The following is a 13,360-nucleotide window of genomic DNA, read 5'->3' on the forward strand; positions in this document are numbered from 1 at the left end:
GGTCTGGCCCTTTTGGAGGTAATCAATGAATATTATACCTTGCGCATCCCAGATTACTGATGCCATAACCTTGCCAGCTGACTGTAGTGTTTTCCCCGCTTTAGATTCGGTTCATCGTGTGAAGTTCACTCAGCTGACTGCCGATTGGACTCCGGAGTGAAATGATGGAGCTTTGTTTCATCCATTATCACATATCGACGCAAAATTCAGTTTTATTGCACTTAAACAGCTTCAAACTCTGCTCAGAATCATTAACACGTTGTTGCTTTTGATCGATTTTGAGTTCGCGCGGCAACCATTTTGCACATAACTTTCTCATGTACAAATATTCGTGAATGATATGATTTACACGTTCAGATGATATCTTCACAATGTCTGCTATCTCGATCAACTTCACCTTACGGTCAGAATTATCTTGTGAACTTTTTTCATTTTTTCGTCGATGACAGCCTCTTTTGGGTGTCTCCTACGTTCGCCGTCTTCGGTGCTCATTTCACCACGTTTAAACTTAGCATACCAATCAATAATCGTTGATTTTCCTGGCGCAGACACCAGAGACTCATCATCAAGCCAAGAATTTGCTTCAACTGTATTTTTTCATATCAAAAAGCAATATTTCAGCAGCACACGAAATTCTTTTTTTCCATCTTTTTTCAAATAACAAAAGTAGCTTCACTCACAACGCAATATCTCACAAACTGATGGTCGGAATGCTGCCAAATTTTGACTCGTATCGTTTGAAGGTTGGTTCTATCTTAAAATCATATGGATTTAATACTAGCACCGCCATCTGTGCATCAGACCGGAGACTTTTCAATTGGCCTAGTAACATTTCAATCAGATGAAATCTCATTAGAGTATTCAGAACTATCTATCGATACAAACATGACAGAAACAAGTCTAATTACCGATTCAAAGTTCCAAATGATCCTTCAATTTCAGACCTATAGAAGAAAATGATAAACAGCTTCAATTGACGACCTTTTTTTGTGTGTTCAATATCATCTTGCATCAGGAAATACGAAAGCAGAATAACAAATGAAGGGTAGTTGAGATGAATCAAATTGCTCAATGAAAAGGGGGCAAAAAAGCTGATTAGTTCGAAATAAATAACGAAACGGTTAATGAGTTTAATTAGTGATTTATATACGCATTTCCATAACACCTTTTTTTTATTTTTCAATAAGACATTGGAAAAACTTAACGTACAACCGAGTCGATCGTAAATCGCTGTGAATTTAAAAATGTAGAAATTGAGGAAATGGATATGGTGACAGTATATTCATCAACAATAATAGATAAACTTCGAAGTATGATACACTATGTCCGTAAAGTACCTATGGAACAAATTCATTTTTAGCTAAACAGGCCATTTTAAGAAATAATCCTGAAACACATCGATTTTTTATTTTAATTTACCGTATTTTAAAATAATAATCTAATATACAGGGTGAATTACTTTCGAATAATGACGTCACCGTCATTTTTTTTTAAATAGAACACCCCCATTTTGTCTCAATTTTTCGATTACTCTAGCTGAGCTGATTCCAAAAATGTATCACATGTTGATTCCAATTGGTACAGGGTGGACAAAAATACAATAGTTTTGTGTGTGCTCATAAAGTAACGCGTAACATTCTTTATTAGTTAAATTGACAATATTATCAAAAATACTTATTGTCTAGCGGCAATTGGCTTGAATGTAACACCCTGTAGTTTGTTACATTTTAGATTAATGAAAATGTATGAAAATAAGAAAAAATTTCTTTAATATTCTATCTGCTAGGCCACAAGTACCAAACATGTTTGGAAATAGCTTATTTTTATTAATCTGAAAATGTAACAATCTAGAAGGTGTTACATTCAAACCAATTGCCGCTAGACAATGAGTATTTTTGATAATATTGTTAATTTAACTAATAAAGAATGTTACGCGTTACCTTATAAGCACACACAAAACTATTGTATTTTTGTCCACCTGTACCAATTGGAATCAACATGTGATACATTTTCAGAATCAGCTCGGACTTATCGGATATTCAGAAAAAGGCTGTCAAATACTAATTGACGACATTATTCAGTTAATCGACTTATAGTTCTGGTACTTTGTTATCGTGTTAAGAACATTTACCTCAAATTTGTCTACAACGAATAGTTGATTCAATGAATAATTAATGTCTTCCAAGAATTCATCTTAAAGTTCTCTTAACAGTCACAAATGAGCACTGATTTTGAATTCAAGGAATTCTCTGAAAAATATTGTCTCTCGGAGAGTTATCGCATCAGAACTACTTGATTTTTGATTCAATTCACATAGCAATTTTTGGATAACTCACTTCATCGAGAACACAGAATTTTGATGAAATCTGATGTATACATTCTTATAATTGAAATTGCATGAACAAGTTTCTTATCACAAATTTTTTAAATCATTCAAAATTCCCGTAATAGTTTTATTAGGTCCTTCATTTCACATTAAACAATGAAGTGGGCCTGAAGAACAACAAAAACGAAATAACCGAGCATGAAAAGAGAGACTGACGGAGATGCAAAGATAGCGATGCAAGCCCAATTTGCATCATGTCCACACACAATTTTAATCCTCTAGTACATGCTTTTCCCTTCATTCATATACCTACCTATATTTGTTGAGTCGATCCACAATCCGAGGGAATACCAATGGCGTAGGCAAATAAACTCTATGCAACAATTGGTATAATCCACTGAACACGAATCGCATAAGAAATGTCAAAAATAATACACATCGTTGCCCATATTAATGATTTAAAATGGTATCATTCCTATTGGAAATTACTTTATATGTGCCAATATGTATGTATTTTTGCATAGTATTTTTTGATAATAATCGAGACTTTTATTATTAGGACAATTGAAAAGTCCCCGACAATAAATCCATATAATTTTTAGTTAGTACCAACCTTCAAAAGATACGTGTCAAAATTTGACAGCAGTCCGACCATTGGTTTGTGAGATATTGCGTTGTGAGTGTAGCTACTTTTGTTATTTGAAAAAAGATGGAAAACAAAGAATTTCGTGCGCTTATAAAATATTGATACACTTGGAGCAAAATCTTGGCTTGATAAAGAGTTTCCGGGGTCTGCACCAGACCCCGTTGTTTGGTATTCTTAGTTTAAACGTGGTGAAATGAGCACTGAAGGCGGCGAACGCAGTGGACACCCAAAAAAGGCTGTCACCGACGAAAAAATCAAAAAAGTTCCCAAAATAATTTCAAATTACCGTAAAGTGAAGTTAATCGAGATAGCAGACATTGTGAAGATATCATCTGAACGTGTACATCATATCATTCACGAATATTTGTACATGAGAAAGCTGTATGCAAAATGGGTGCCGCGCGAGCTCACAATCGAACAAAAGCAACAACGTGTTAATGATTCTGAGCAGTGATTGAAGCTGTTTGAGTGCAATAAACCTGAATTTTTGCGTTGATATGTGATTATGGATGAAACATGGCTCCATCATTTCACTCCGGTGTCCAATTGACAATCAGCTGAGTGGACTTCACACGATGAACCGAATCCAAAGCGAGGAAAAACACAACAGTCAGCTAGCAAGGTCATGGCATCAGTATTCTGGGATGCGCAAGGTATAATATTCATTGATTACCTCCAAAAGGGCTAGACCATCAACAGCGATTATTATATAGCGTTATTGAATCGTTTAAAGGATGAAATCCTTAAAAAACGGCCCCATTTGAAGAAAAAAATGCTGCTGTTTCATCAAGATTATGCGCCGTGTCACAAATCAATGAAAACAATGGTAAAATTGCATGAATTGAGCTTCGAATTGCTTCTGTATTCGCCAGATCTGACCCCCAGCGACTTTTTTCTGTTCACAGAACTCACAAGAATGCTCGCTGGAAAGAAATTTATCGCCAATAAAGAAGTAATTGCCGAAACTGAGGCCTATTGTGAAGCGAAAGACAAATCGTACTACAAAAATGTTATCGAAAAGTTTGAAGATCGTCATAATCGCTGTATCGCCCTCCAAGGCAACTATGTTGAATAATAAAATCGAATTTCGCCAAAAAAATGTGTTTTACTATGGTAGACCGGGGACTTTTCAATTGGCCTGTTACTGCGCTACATCATTTTTCAGTGAAAAAAGTATTCCTTGAAGAAAGTTGGGATGGAACTCATCATTTATGGAAAAAGCCACCGTTGAACTTTGCATAATTTGAATATTCACAGTCGTCAATTTAATGTTGTTGATATTTTATTCAGAATTCAAATATAAATAATCATGGCATCTTAATGTTCTTCATGCCTGAACCAAAAGACCATTACAGATGGTTTGAGAGTCCATTTTTGACTCGAATATAGGTGATGGTAATTAGCGAGTTATTGAGCGCTGTTATGCAAATGGCGACGAAAGAAAAAAACGTTCAACAATGTTCTTATCTATTCATCTTTTGGTGATTCGGTTGAATTTTAATATTTTCAGAACCGTAATGAAATTAGGAATATCTTAATCTAGGTTTAGTTCAAGGATTACATTAACATCATTCATCTAGGTTTCCGTTAAGAAATGTATTTGTTTGATTCCCTTGTATGAATAATAAACAGTTATTGTTAAATAATGGAAAATAATGCGGTTCACATGAAAAAGGACGAAATAAATCTTAATTAAACGATGTGAAAAACATTACTTGAAATTTCAAGCATCGAAAGTCGAAACTAGCGTTCATCCACTGACATTGACGCATCAAGAAAATTTTCCTGGCTAATAAAATAATAAGTGGGAATCAAAGTCGACTTAATACTTTTTCACGAAAATGTAAGCGATAACCAAATCGATTTAAGCTTTGAAACATAAACGTTATTTACGTTGGTCCTTCGTGCTCGGATCGAAACTTTTCTCACTCCACGTTGAAACTTAAACCTGTTGGATTTAATGGATTGGTGTGAATTCTTCTTTTCTGTTAACATATCAATGAAATAACATGTATGTTTCATAATAATTATTGGAGCAACTCATTATCAATAATTAACTAGGTACTGAACTTTGCATTTTGTTCAGCCGAATACTTTTTTCGCAGTTATATTAACATCGAATCGCTTTTTTCATTATACACCTTCGATTTCATCTGAATTTATTTCGCATCGAAGATGTGTTGCTTTGAACTAGATTAATTTGTGAACAATCGAGATGAGACAAATTAATTTATGATTTATGAAGGTAAAAAAATGCATCTAGGTACTGTAATTTTCAGTTTGGGTAACTTATAGATTGAGATCTAAAATATCATCATTGAATTGCCGTTTAGAGTTTTTGCTACGATCATTCAGTTGATTTACAGAGCTCAATTTTGTCAAGTGTTTTTCCGATTATAACATTGAATAATGAAATACTGCATGGATTTTTTATTCAGTATTCAGATTCTACACATTTCCCAATGTGAATTGAGGAAACTTTATAGGAGAAAATTTTTAATAAAAAACAAAATGTTAAAAACTGGTGCCTTTGTAGGTAGTTGAGAATAGATTGCTGAACTTGAAATCATACAAACAGATATTTACACTCTCATGCTTCCGATCAAAATCGTTATTTTCTGCTATTACTTTTGGAATAGAAAACAACTTGTGAAGGATTAAAAAATTATCGAATTCGCATGTGATCAACTAAAAACAATGTAATGAAAAATCTTGAAAATATACCGGTTATATAAGGTTGGTAACCTGAAATTGGAGTAATCTATGATTATTATAATCCCTTGTACAGAGGTAAATCTACAAGAAATAAACAGATGCAGCCCACATTCGCATTATACTTAATAAAATTAAAACTTCTTTGCATATATTTCCATTTTAATTCAATAATACCCAAGTATCAGCCTTGCCTTTTATCCTCCTAAATCCGATATATCTTATTCAATATGTTTAAATCCACAAGAATAAAAACCTTGGCTACACCTTGTCAGCTCGCTGACTATTCTGACAAGATAAATCTGGCTTCATCGCAATTTAACACCATTTCAAATGCCCATTATAAAAATAGGGAGCTTTTGAGCGCTCGTATTTAGGTATATGTGGCCTCCAAGAGGGCAATTGGCGCATAAATGATGAGTCTGCAAAAACTTCAATTCAAGCATTGTGACGAAATGTCACTTGTCAACCCATGTTTTTCTTCAAGTACGTAATAACAAAATTACAATCATCAGTTGTGAATGAGCTAAACCGTGAACTTAATAGTCAAACAAGTAAGGGGTGAAAGACACCTGTGAACCCTTGACGTAAAAGCTTCATAATTGTATGTAGAAATTGACAAATCGATGGCATATACACCCCAACGTTTCAACATCTACCACAGGTGTAGAGCTAAGAACGCTCTGTTTCCGGTAACGTTCCACATGACGTAACTTTACCGGTCTTTTCGTAAAATTGACATGTCATTCGAGTTGAACTTCTTTTTTGTTCGTTATGAATAAGTGGTTGAATTTTCGAAAATAAAATTAATCACCAGAAAGTTGTACGTTAATGTTTTATTTTTTAAGTTTACGTCGTTATTTTTTTGTCGTCATGTTGGTAGAACTGTCTTCAATACTCAAGTGAAGTTATCTGTTATTCAGTTTGTTTAATGGGCTATATTTCTTCATTTGATGTCGAATATGTTCTGAAATTTTATAATAATTACAAATGTCTAAAGAATAATTGATCTTGAATGTCCATAAATAGATAGTTATATCTAGCTTATTTCCAAGAACAAATCGTTACAAAAACAGAAAAGAAATATCAAATCAAATTCTCAGAATCGAAACAATAATTCATAGTTTGATTGTCAATTAAACAATTTTCAAACTCTTTCTTGGATCAACTTTACTATTTAATATTTATTTATTTTCTCTTTTATTTTACTATTTTATTTTGTTGGGTACCCAGTTATAAATTTTTATGCATACATAACAAGGACATTTTCTAATAAAGCAGAGCTGTTTTTTTTGAAAGAAAACTTAAGCAATATTATCCATTGAGCTGCATCATTTGGAGTCAAGTGTAAAAATTAGTTGCCCAAATCTTCCATTGGAAGTCTTTCGTATTGTTATCTGTTTTTGGATCGATATTGAGGCAATTTTGCGTGAAATTCTTCGACTTGAGACTATTGTCATAATGTTTTGAATGAGGTTGATAATATTTACAAATAAGTCACTATTTAGAGTAATCCATTAAAATAGTATTTACTGAAATCCTCCTTCAAGACAATGAGATTTAAACGAGTTTCTCTAGCATCATAATGATGCTATTTCAAAAAGATAATCCGAACCGTTTGAAACGTACAAATTTGAAGATAACAACACAAATTTTATTTTAGCTTATTGCTTTTTCTGTATAACAGAATATCTCCCCTGATATGGAAAATCATTCCATATCGATAAACAAGAGCTTAAAATAAAAGTCTAGTAGTAGATTATATTGGATTGACTCGATTTTTACCTGATGGAAATTCATTTTTATCGAAATTAAATAACAACTATTCTCTTTCTACTTATTTAATTTATGAATAATAATTACTGGATAGAGTAGTACTACGTTATAGTTAATTACAAAATAGGAATAATAACATTATGTTATTATTCCTAAATAACAATTATTAACTGGATTCAGTCCTTACTCGATGGAAATTTGACAAAAATAAAAATAAACACTTTTAATTAGGTACGATAGACTTTTATTAATTCGACAATTGTTTCACCGTCTCAACGGCTCTATCAAGAATTGTTTACATTGCAAAGTGTTACTTTTCAAAATACATTCTCACCTACATATTATAGAGCAATACAATAATTTATTAATGACATCCTTAATGGGTGGTTCATTTCTAGGTACTCAATAAATTCATCTACTTTTGAAATTTCCAAAGATCGATTTGAAGATGACAGAATCTGTTTAAAACTGTACCTATTTATTTCAAAGAATTATGATAGTGTAAATGGTGATTTTTGTTTTCAATCTGTAGAATTCTGAAATTGAAGTTAATATTTCTGTAGGAAATGAGACAGTTGTAATTATTCCTAAAATATTGAGTTATTTTTCAGTTTGGTTTTGTGTGAGTAGGTATTAGCGATTCAAGGCTTGGCTTGAGCTTCACTTGATTTCAAATCAAGTAGTAGTTTTTCAATATCAAGTCAAGTCAAGTATTTATTTATCAAGTACTTGAATCATATCAAGCTACTTAATTTTTAGCAGTTTTATTGTGTAGTATCACATCAATAAAAGAATGATGAAATGAATTTATTGAACTCATTGTATAAAAAACCGAAAATACCAACTTTTTTTCAATAGAAACATAAATTAAATCACTATAAATTATAACAAAATAAAAAAATAATGGTTTTTTAATTTTGAGAAACCTCCAGGCTTTGTTTGATTTCAAATTTTCCATGCAGAATCTAAGACACATGAGGCATCTTATAGATTTTTCGCCTAACCTACTGTGGTTTAATGTAACTGTAAGAGCAGCTCTGAAAAATTGTCTTTCAACAGGAGTTTGAGATTTTGGCGTTGATAAAAAAAAAGATATTTCTGAAACTACCAAAATCTACCAATGGATTTCATAGAAATGTGAGAAAACTACAAATGAAGTCACACTGGCAAATGCTTCAGTCTCTCGGCGCTCGAGGAATCCCCTTATTTAGTCTAAGCGCGCACGAGATTGCAGAAATATATGCCGTGCGACGCGTGCATATCAAGCTCAAGTAATATCAAGTAGCTTGATGTCAAGTCCAGTAATAAATATCTAAAATCAAGCAAAGTCAAGTATGTAATTTTTCACGAGCTTGATTTTCGAGTCAAGTAGTTGGTTAAAATATCAAGTTACTTGGTAGGTGAATCCCTAGTGAGTTTAGAAAAAAAAAATTCTAATATACCAAAAATCGAATGTTGTTCTCAATCGCTTTCGTGATCTATCGAAAAAGCGGTTTATTCCAAATGAGCTTTTATGTGTGTGAACATGATAGAATATTCAAGGAACTCGACCTCTTCAGTCCATGTGACATTTCGCACGATGGGAAATTTTTGGATGCTGATGGACAGAAGCCGAAGAGCATTCGATATGATACGATTGAACAAGTCGGTAAAATTTCAATAAAACGTCGATTCTGAAACCGATAAAATTAAATCGTATGTAAATACGATGGCAGAACTGAATTTTGATTTGAATGAAGTGACTAGATATCAGGATGATCTATGGTACTACAAAATTTTGACGAAAGTCTTCTAATCGGAACTATCTCTAATGAAATATGTAAGGTTTCTCTCGACATTTGAATAACATTTTCAGAACCGGTAAAGTTATGCATTAAAAACCGATGAATGGTAATGGTATTTTGGAAATGGCTATCGCGGAATATCGACGGATAATCCAAGAACGCAAACTTCTTGAAAGTTGTTTGTTTTATCTATCGATGAACGACAAAATGAATGATCTCGTTCCAATTCGGGTTTACCTGGGCAAATTCTTCTGAAATTTATCATCGTCGGATTTTTCCTTTCTTGGAATCAGAGTCCACTCGATGATTTCGCAGCCATTTCCGTTCTGTGAATTGTTTCATCCAATCCAAGATTATAATTTGGCGAATTTGCGTGCTCAATCCCATCTCGCAGGAATTCCGAATATTCTATGTTTTTCAAGAAAGCGCGATCATGGAAAATTTCGATGGTCAATACTAGTCGGGATTTTTCTCTTTCTCCGCCAATAACAGTTATTTCATTTAGACTGTAGCTTCCTGAATTCTATAAATTTCGAATAAATAGTAGGTACAGGTAATCTGCAAGGAAATCGCAGAAATCCAGTAATAAATGATGTTTTGGCAACTCAAGTTCACAAGAAAATATTCAAATGCTTTTATTTACTAGGTTATTCAGCAATATTCCACTTACTTCAAAATCTTTTAAAAGAGCATACCTTGCATTTTGTATGTCCTAGTTTTAATAAATGATTGGAATACGTTGAATTGTTCTTTAGGTGTATATTGATTCTAATTTGAAATCTTCTTCTATCTTTCACTCATGAACTGTCGAAAATAACAAAGATGGTGAATCAGATGTTCATAGGTTAACTGTGTTGATTACCAAAAGATATTTATTGGATAAACAGTAAGAACTTTTCGAATTAGAAAGCAGAACATCTCAAAATCTTCTTCAACAGCAAGATCTGAATTTTTTTCACTTCATTTGATGTGTTTCGAGTGAAAATCTGATGTAAAACATCAGAAAAATTAAGTTTTTAATCTAAATTTTATGTGTAATTTAATTTATTCACAAAGCTTCAAACCAAAGTTTGCTAGTTAAGAAAGGGGTCACTTTGAAGTAGACACAAGATATTCGGTTCAACTGTACATATTTTCATTTTCTTTGAACAATTTCCGGTACTTTTATGACATGGTACATCTCAAAAAAGATAACAAACGTGATCTCGCAAAATATCTTACTTCTTTTCAGTTCAAAAAGGTGTTATTTTACCCAAAACTTTATAAGCGAATTATAAATATTTTCATTTTATGGATATTCATTATAAATGAAACATTTTTATAAAATATGTACACACTTTACTTTTCAGTAAAGATGATTTAATAGACAAAACCAGTTGCATTAATTGAAAAATGAAAACTTGCGTTTATCACACTGTATTCAAAAAATCATAGAACAATTATAAGTTTTTTTATTTCAAGGATCCTCTATAAGATGTCGTTATGAAATTATTTCTTCAAAGTAATTTTCGAATTCAGTTTCACAAGCTAAAATGATAAACATGAAATAAAAAATAACTTTTGGTGTTATAGAGGTAGAGATATATTATAGAAAATAAGAAATAACCAAAAATGAATTGGTATTAATAGAACTGATATGCAAAATCCATTTATTGCATTCATAACCATTGTAAGGAATATTCAATTGGTTTACACTCGATATAAATCCATTTGGAATTATATTGAGTAAGGTTATTCTGATTCCTCCGTATTTATCGATCATTTTATCGTTAATCCTGCTAAATGAATTTCGTTTTATAATTTGTCAGTAGTTATCTTGAATTTTTCACATCGGAAATTGAAATCAAATCAAATGCATGTTGCTTTTACAGGTTTAAAGAAATGACTAAGTTAACAGTGCAATTTCCAGCGTCTGAAAATTAAGAGATAGTAGTAAAAATTCAAATAAACGAGCAACAAAATCTAATGTAGAAAAAGGGTAGAACAATGGTGGACCATACAATACCCAAGTTGAAACATTAATATTCAAATCGTATCTGCGTGCAATAACCATAAGAAAATGAATAAAATCCCGAGTTTATATATTCAATAATTTCGTTGAAATTGAATTATTCTTCGTATGTCTCGAAAATAAACATAACGCGTCAGAAATTATCGGAAAATTGGAAACAATTATACGGATTTAGTGTTATGTTGTCCAGTTTATCTTTATTCCTGAAATTGTAATTGAAGAAAATTGTGCCTGAAGTGATTAAACGAAAGAATGAATTACTTTCAATTTAATTATTACCAACTTGACGCGTTTAAAATCGCCATTTGATCGACCGATTCGCTGTGCCCACATTGAATTTTGCGCCCAATAGCGACACAGCAAAACGGATCGCGGTGAATCTAACAAGGAATTTTTGAACGAATAAATTAATACTCTCCGCACAACGAAAATCGAAATATAAATCAATTTTTCGATTAAATCACCTGTACTGTCTCAATCAATCCTAAATTTTGATATATTTTCACGTTAAAAGAGTCTATCTTTGAATTATGATAACTTTTTTCACATTCGTGTGGATTCAAAGAACCAAAGCCTTAATATTGCTCAAATCTAAGCTTATACATATGGATATCGAAAGATTTCGCAAATAAGCTTGTCCAAACAGACGGACAACAAAATTTCAGAATACTTTGCTACTCTCTTTTCAATCGTTACAAACGTGCGTTTTTTGTGCTTCATTTTAGGTATGAATCAAAACAAGTCAGTGCATCAAAATTGACAACATTTGTTTATAATTTCATCAATTAAATTTAAAATGAATTGGAAAAAATGAAAGAATTTTAATCCATCGTCATAACGTGTGTTTTTTTTCGATACCTCGATTTCAAGCCCTAAATATTGAATTGTTTTTCCGAAAGAATTTTTTAATTTTACTAGTTTTGAAGGGGTTAATTTCTTGAAACGATTCAAGGTTCATTATACAAATAATGAACCAAAACAGTGTTGCCTGAAGTTAAAAGGTCATAGTCTGAGTTCGAAAAATATGTGGCCAATGCAGGAACAATCAATTTTTATTCATTGATGTTGATTCCATTGAAAAAAAAATAATTTATGGTGAATATTTCAATGAGGTTCGAAATTATTTGGTGATACGTAGATATTTTCTGATTTATAGTTTATTTTCGAGGTTTTTGATGAAGCCAAGATCCAAAATTTTGGATTTGTTATTATTATAATTAAATAGTTAGTGGATCTTGTCTATTTCATGTATCATCAATCAAAATTAAATATAAATAATTAGAGTGTAATGACTAATTATTATTGAGTGAATTTTAATGTACTTGGAACGTTGACGTTTAAAAAAAAATACAACAACAAGTAGGTGCGTGAAATGATGCGTGATTTTGGGAATGTATTTTCCAGTTGGGGTTTGAAAACTTTAGGTACTGTTGTAACCGGTAGTTCAGACCGAGGTGGTTGGGCTTTTTCGTGAAAAAAAAAATTGTTACCTGTGTTGAAATGTCGGAAATCGAGTGACCCTTGGCGGCAACCCACGCTTCTGCAAATGTCTCCATAGCACTTTGAAAGTCCATGTTTTTATTTTGTCGAATTGTAACTGAAAAACACGAGCGAAGTCAATGCATCATTTTGTGTGTACGTGAACGAGAACAACGTGACTGAAGCAGCCGACAGAGGAACGACACAGTCCCTGCCAGTCCAAGTGCGCGCTACGAACTGACGTCGAGTGGCCGGAACAACGTCGCGACGACTCGCGCCACCCCCTCATGCGCTGATCAGGCCAAACTCTATTTGGGACTTTAAAAAACCATCATCTGCACACTTTTTCTTAATGAGCTTGGCCAGCCCACTGGCCAACCAGATCCGCACCGAATCTGGCTCGTCAATATTTCGGAATAAATCTAACCTGGGCCAAACTCTTCCTCTCCCTCGCGCCCCTCAAATCGATCCCGGCCAGCCGAGATCTCGGCGAGCGATCTCGTAAAATCTACTTTTTTCCCTATATAGGTCAATTATTTCGGGGCTCCGGAGGATTTCTTAAAAGTTTAAGTTATTTAGGCGCTTGCGCTCGCCCGCAGGAGACGTCTGGACGTTCAAATGAATTG

General features: G+C 32.9%; 1 protein-coding gene across 1 annotated transcript in view; it reads right to left on the minus strand.

The window, feature by feature from the left end:
* LOC123685995 (homeobox protein dve-1) overlaps positions 1-13,114 on the minus strand; it is a 64,353-nt gene extending 51,239 nt beyond the window's left edge. Inside the window, exon 1 of the mRNA XM_045625896.1 lies at positions 12,746-13,114. Coding sequence (XP_045481852.1) covers positions 12,746-12,829 — 84 coding nt within the window. The 5' untranslated portion in view covers positions 12,830-13,114. The remainder of the gene's footprint in view (positions 1-12,745) is intronic.
* Positions 13,115-13,360: the final 246 nt, after the last annotated feature.

Source organism: Harmonia axyridis, chromosome X (assembly GCF_914767665.1).
Source record: "Harmonia axyridis chromosome X, icHarAxyr1.1, whole genome shotgun sequence".
Classification (NCBI taxonomy): domain Eukaryota; kingdom Metazoa; phylum Arthropoda; class Insecta; order Coleoptera; family Coccinellidae; genus Harmonia; species Harmonia axyridis.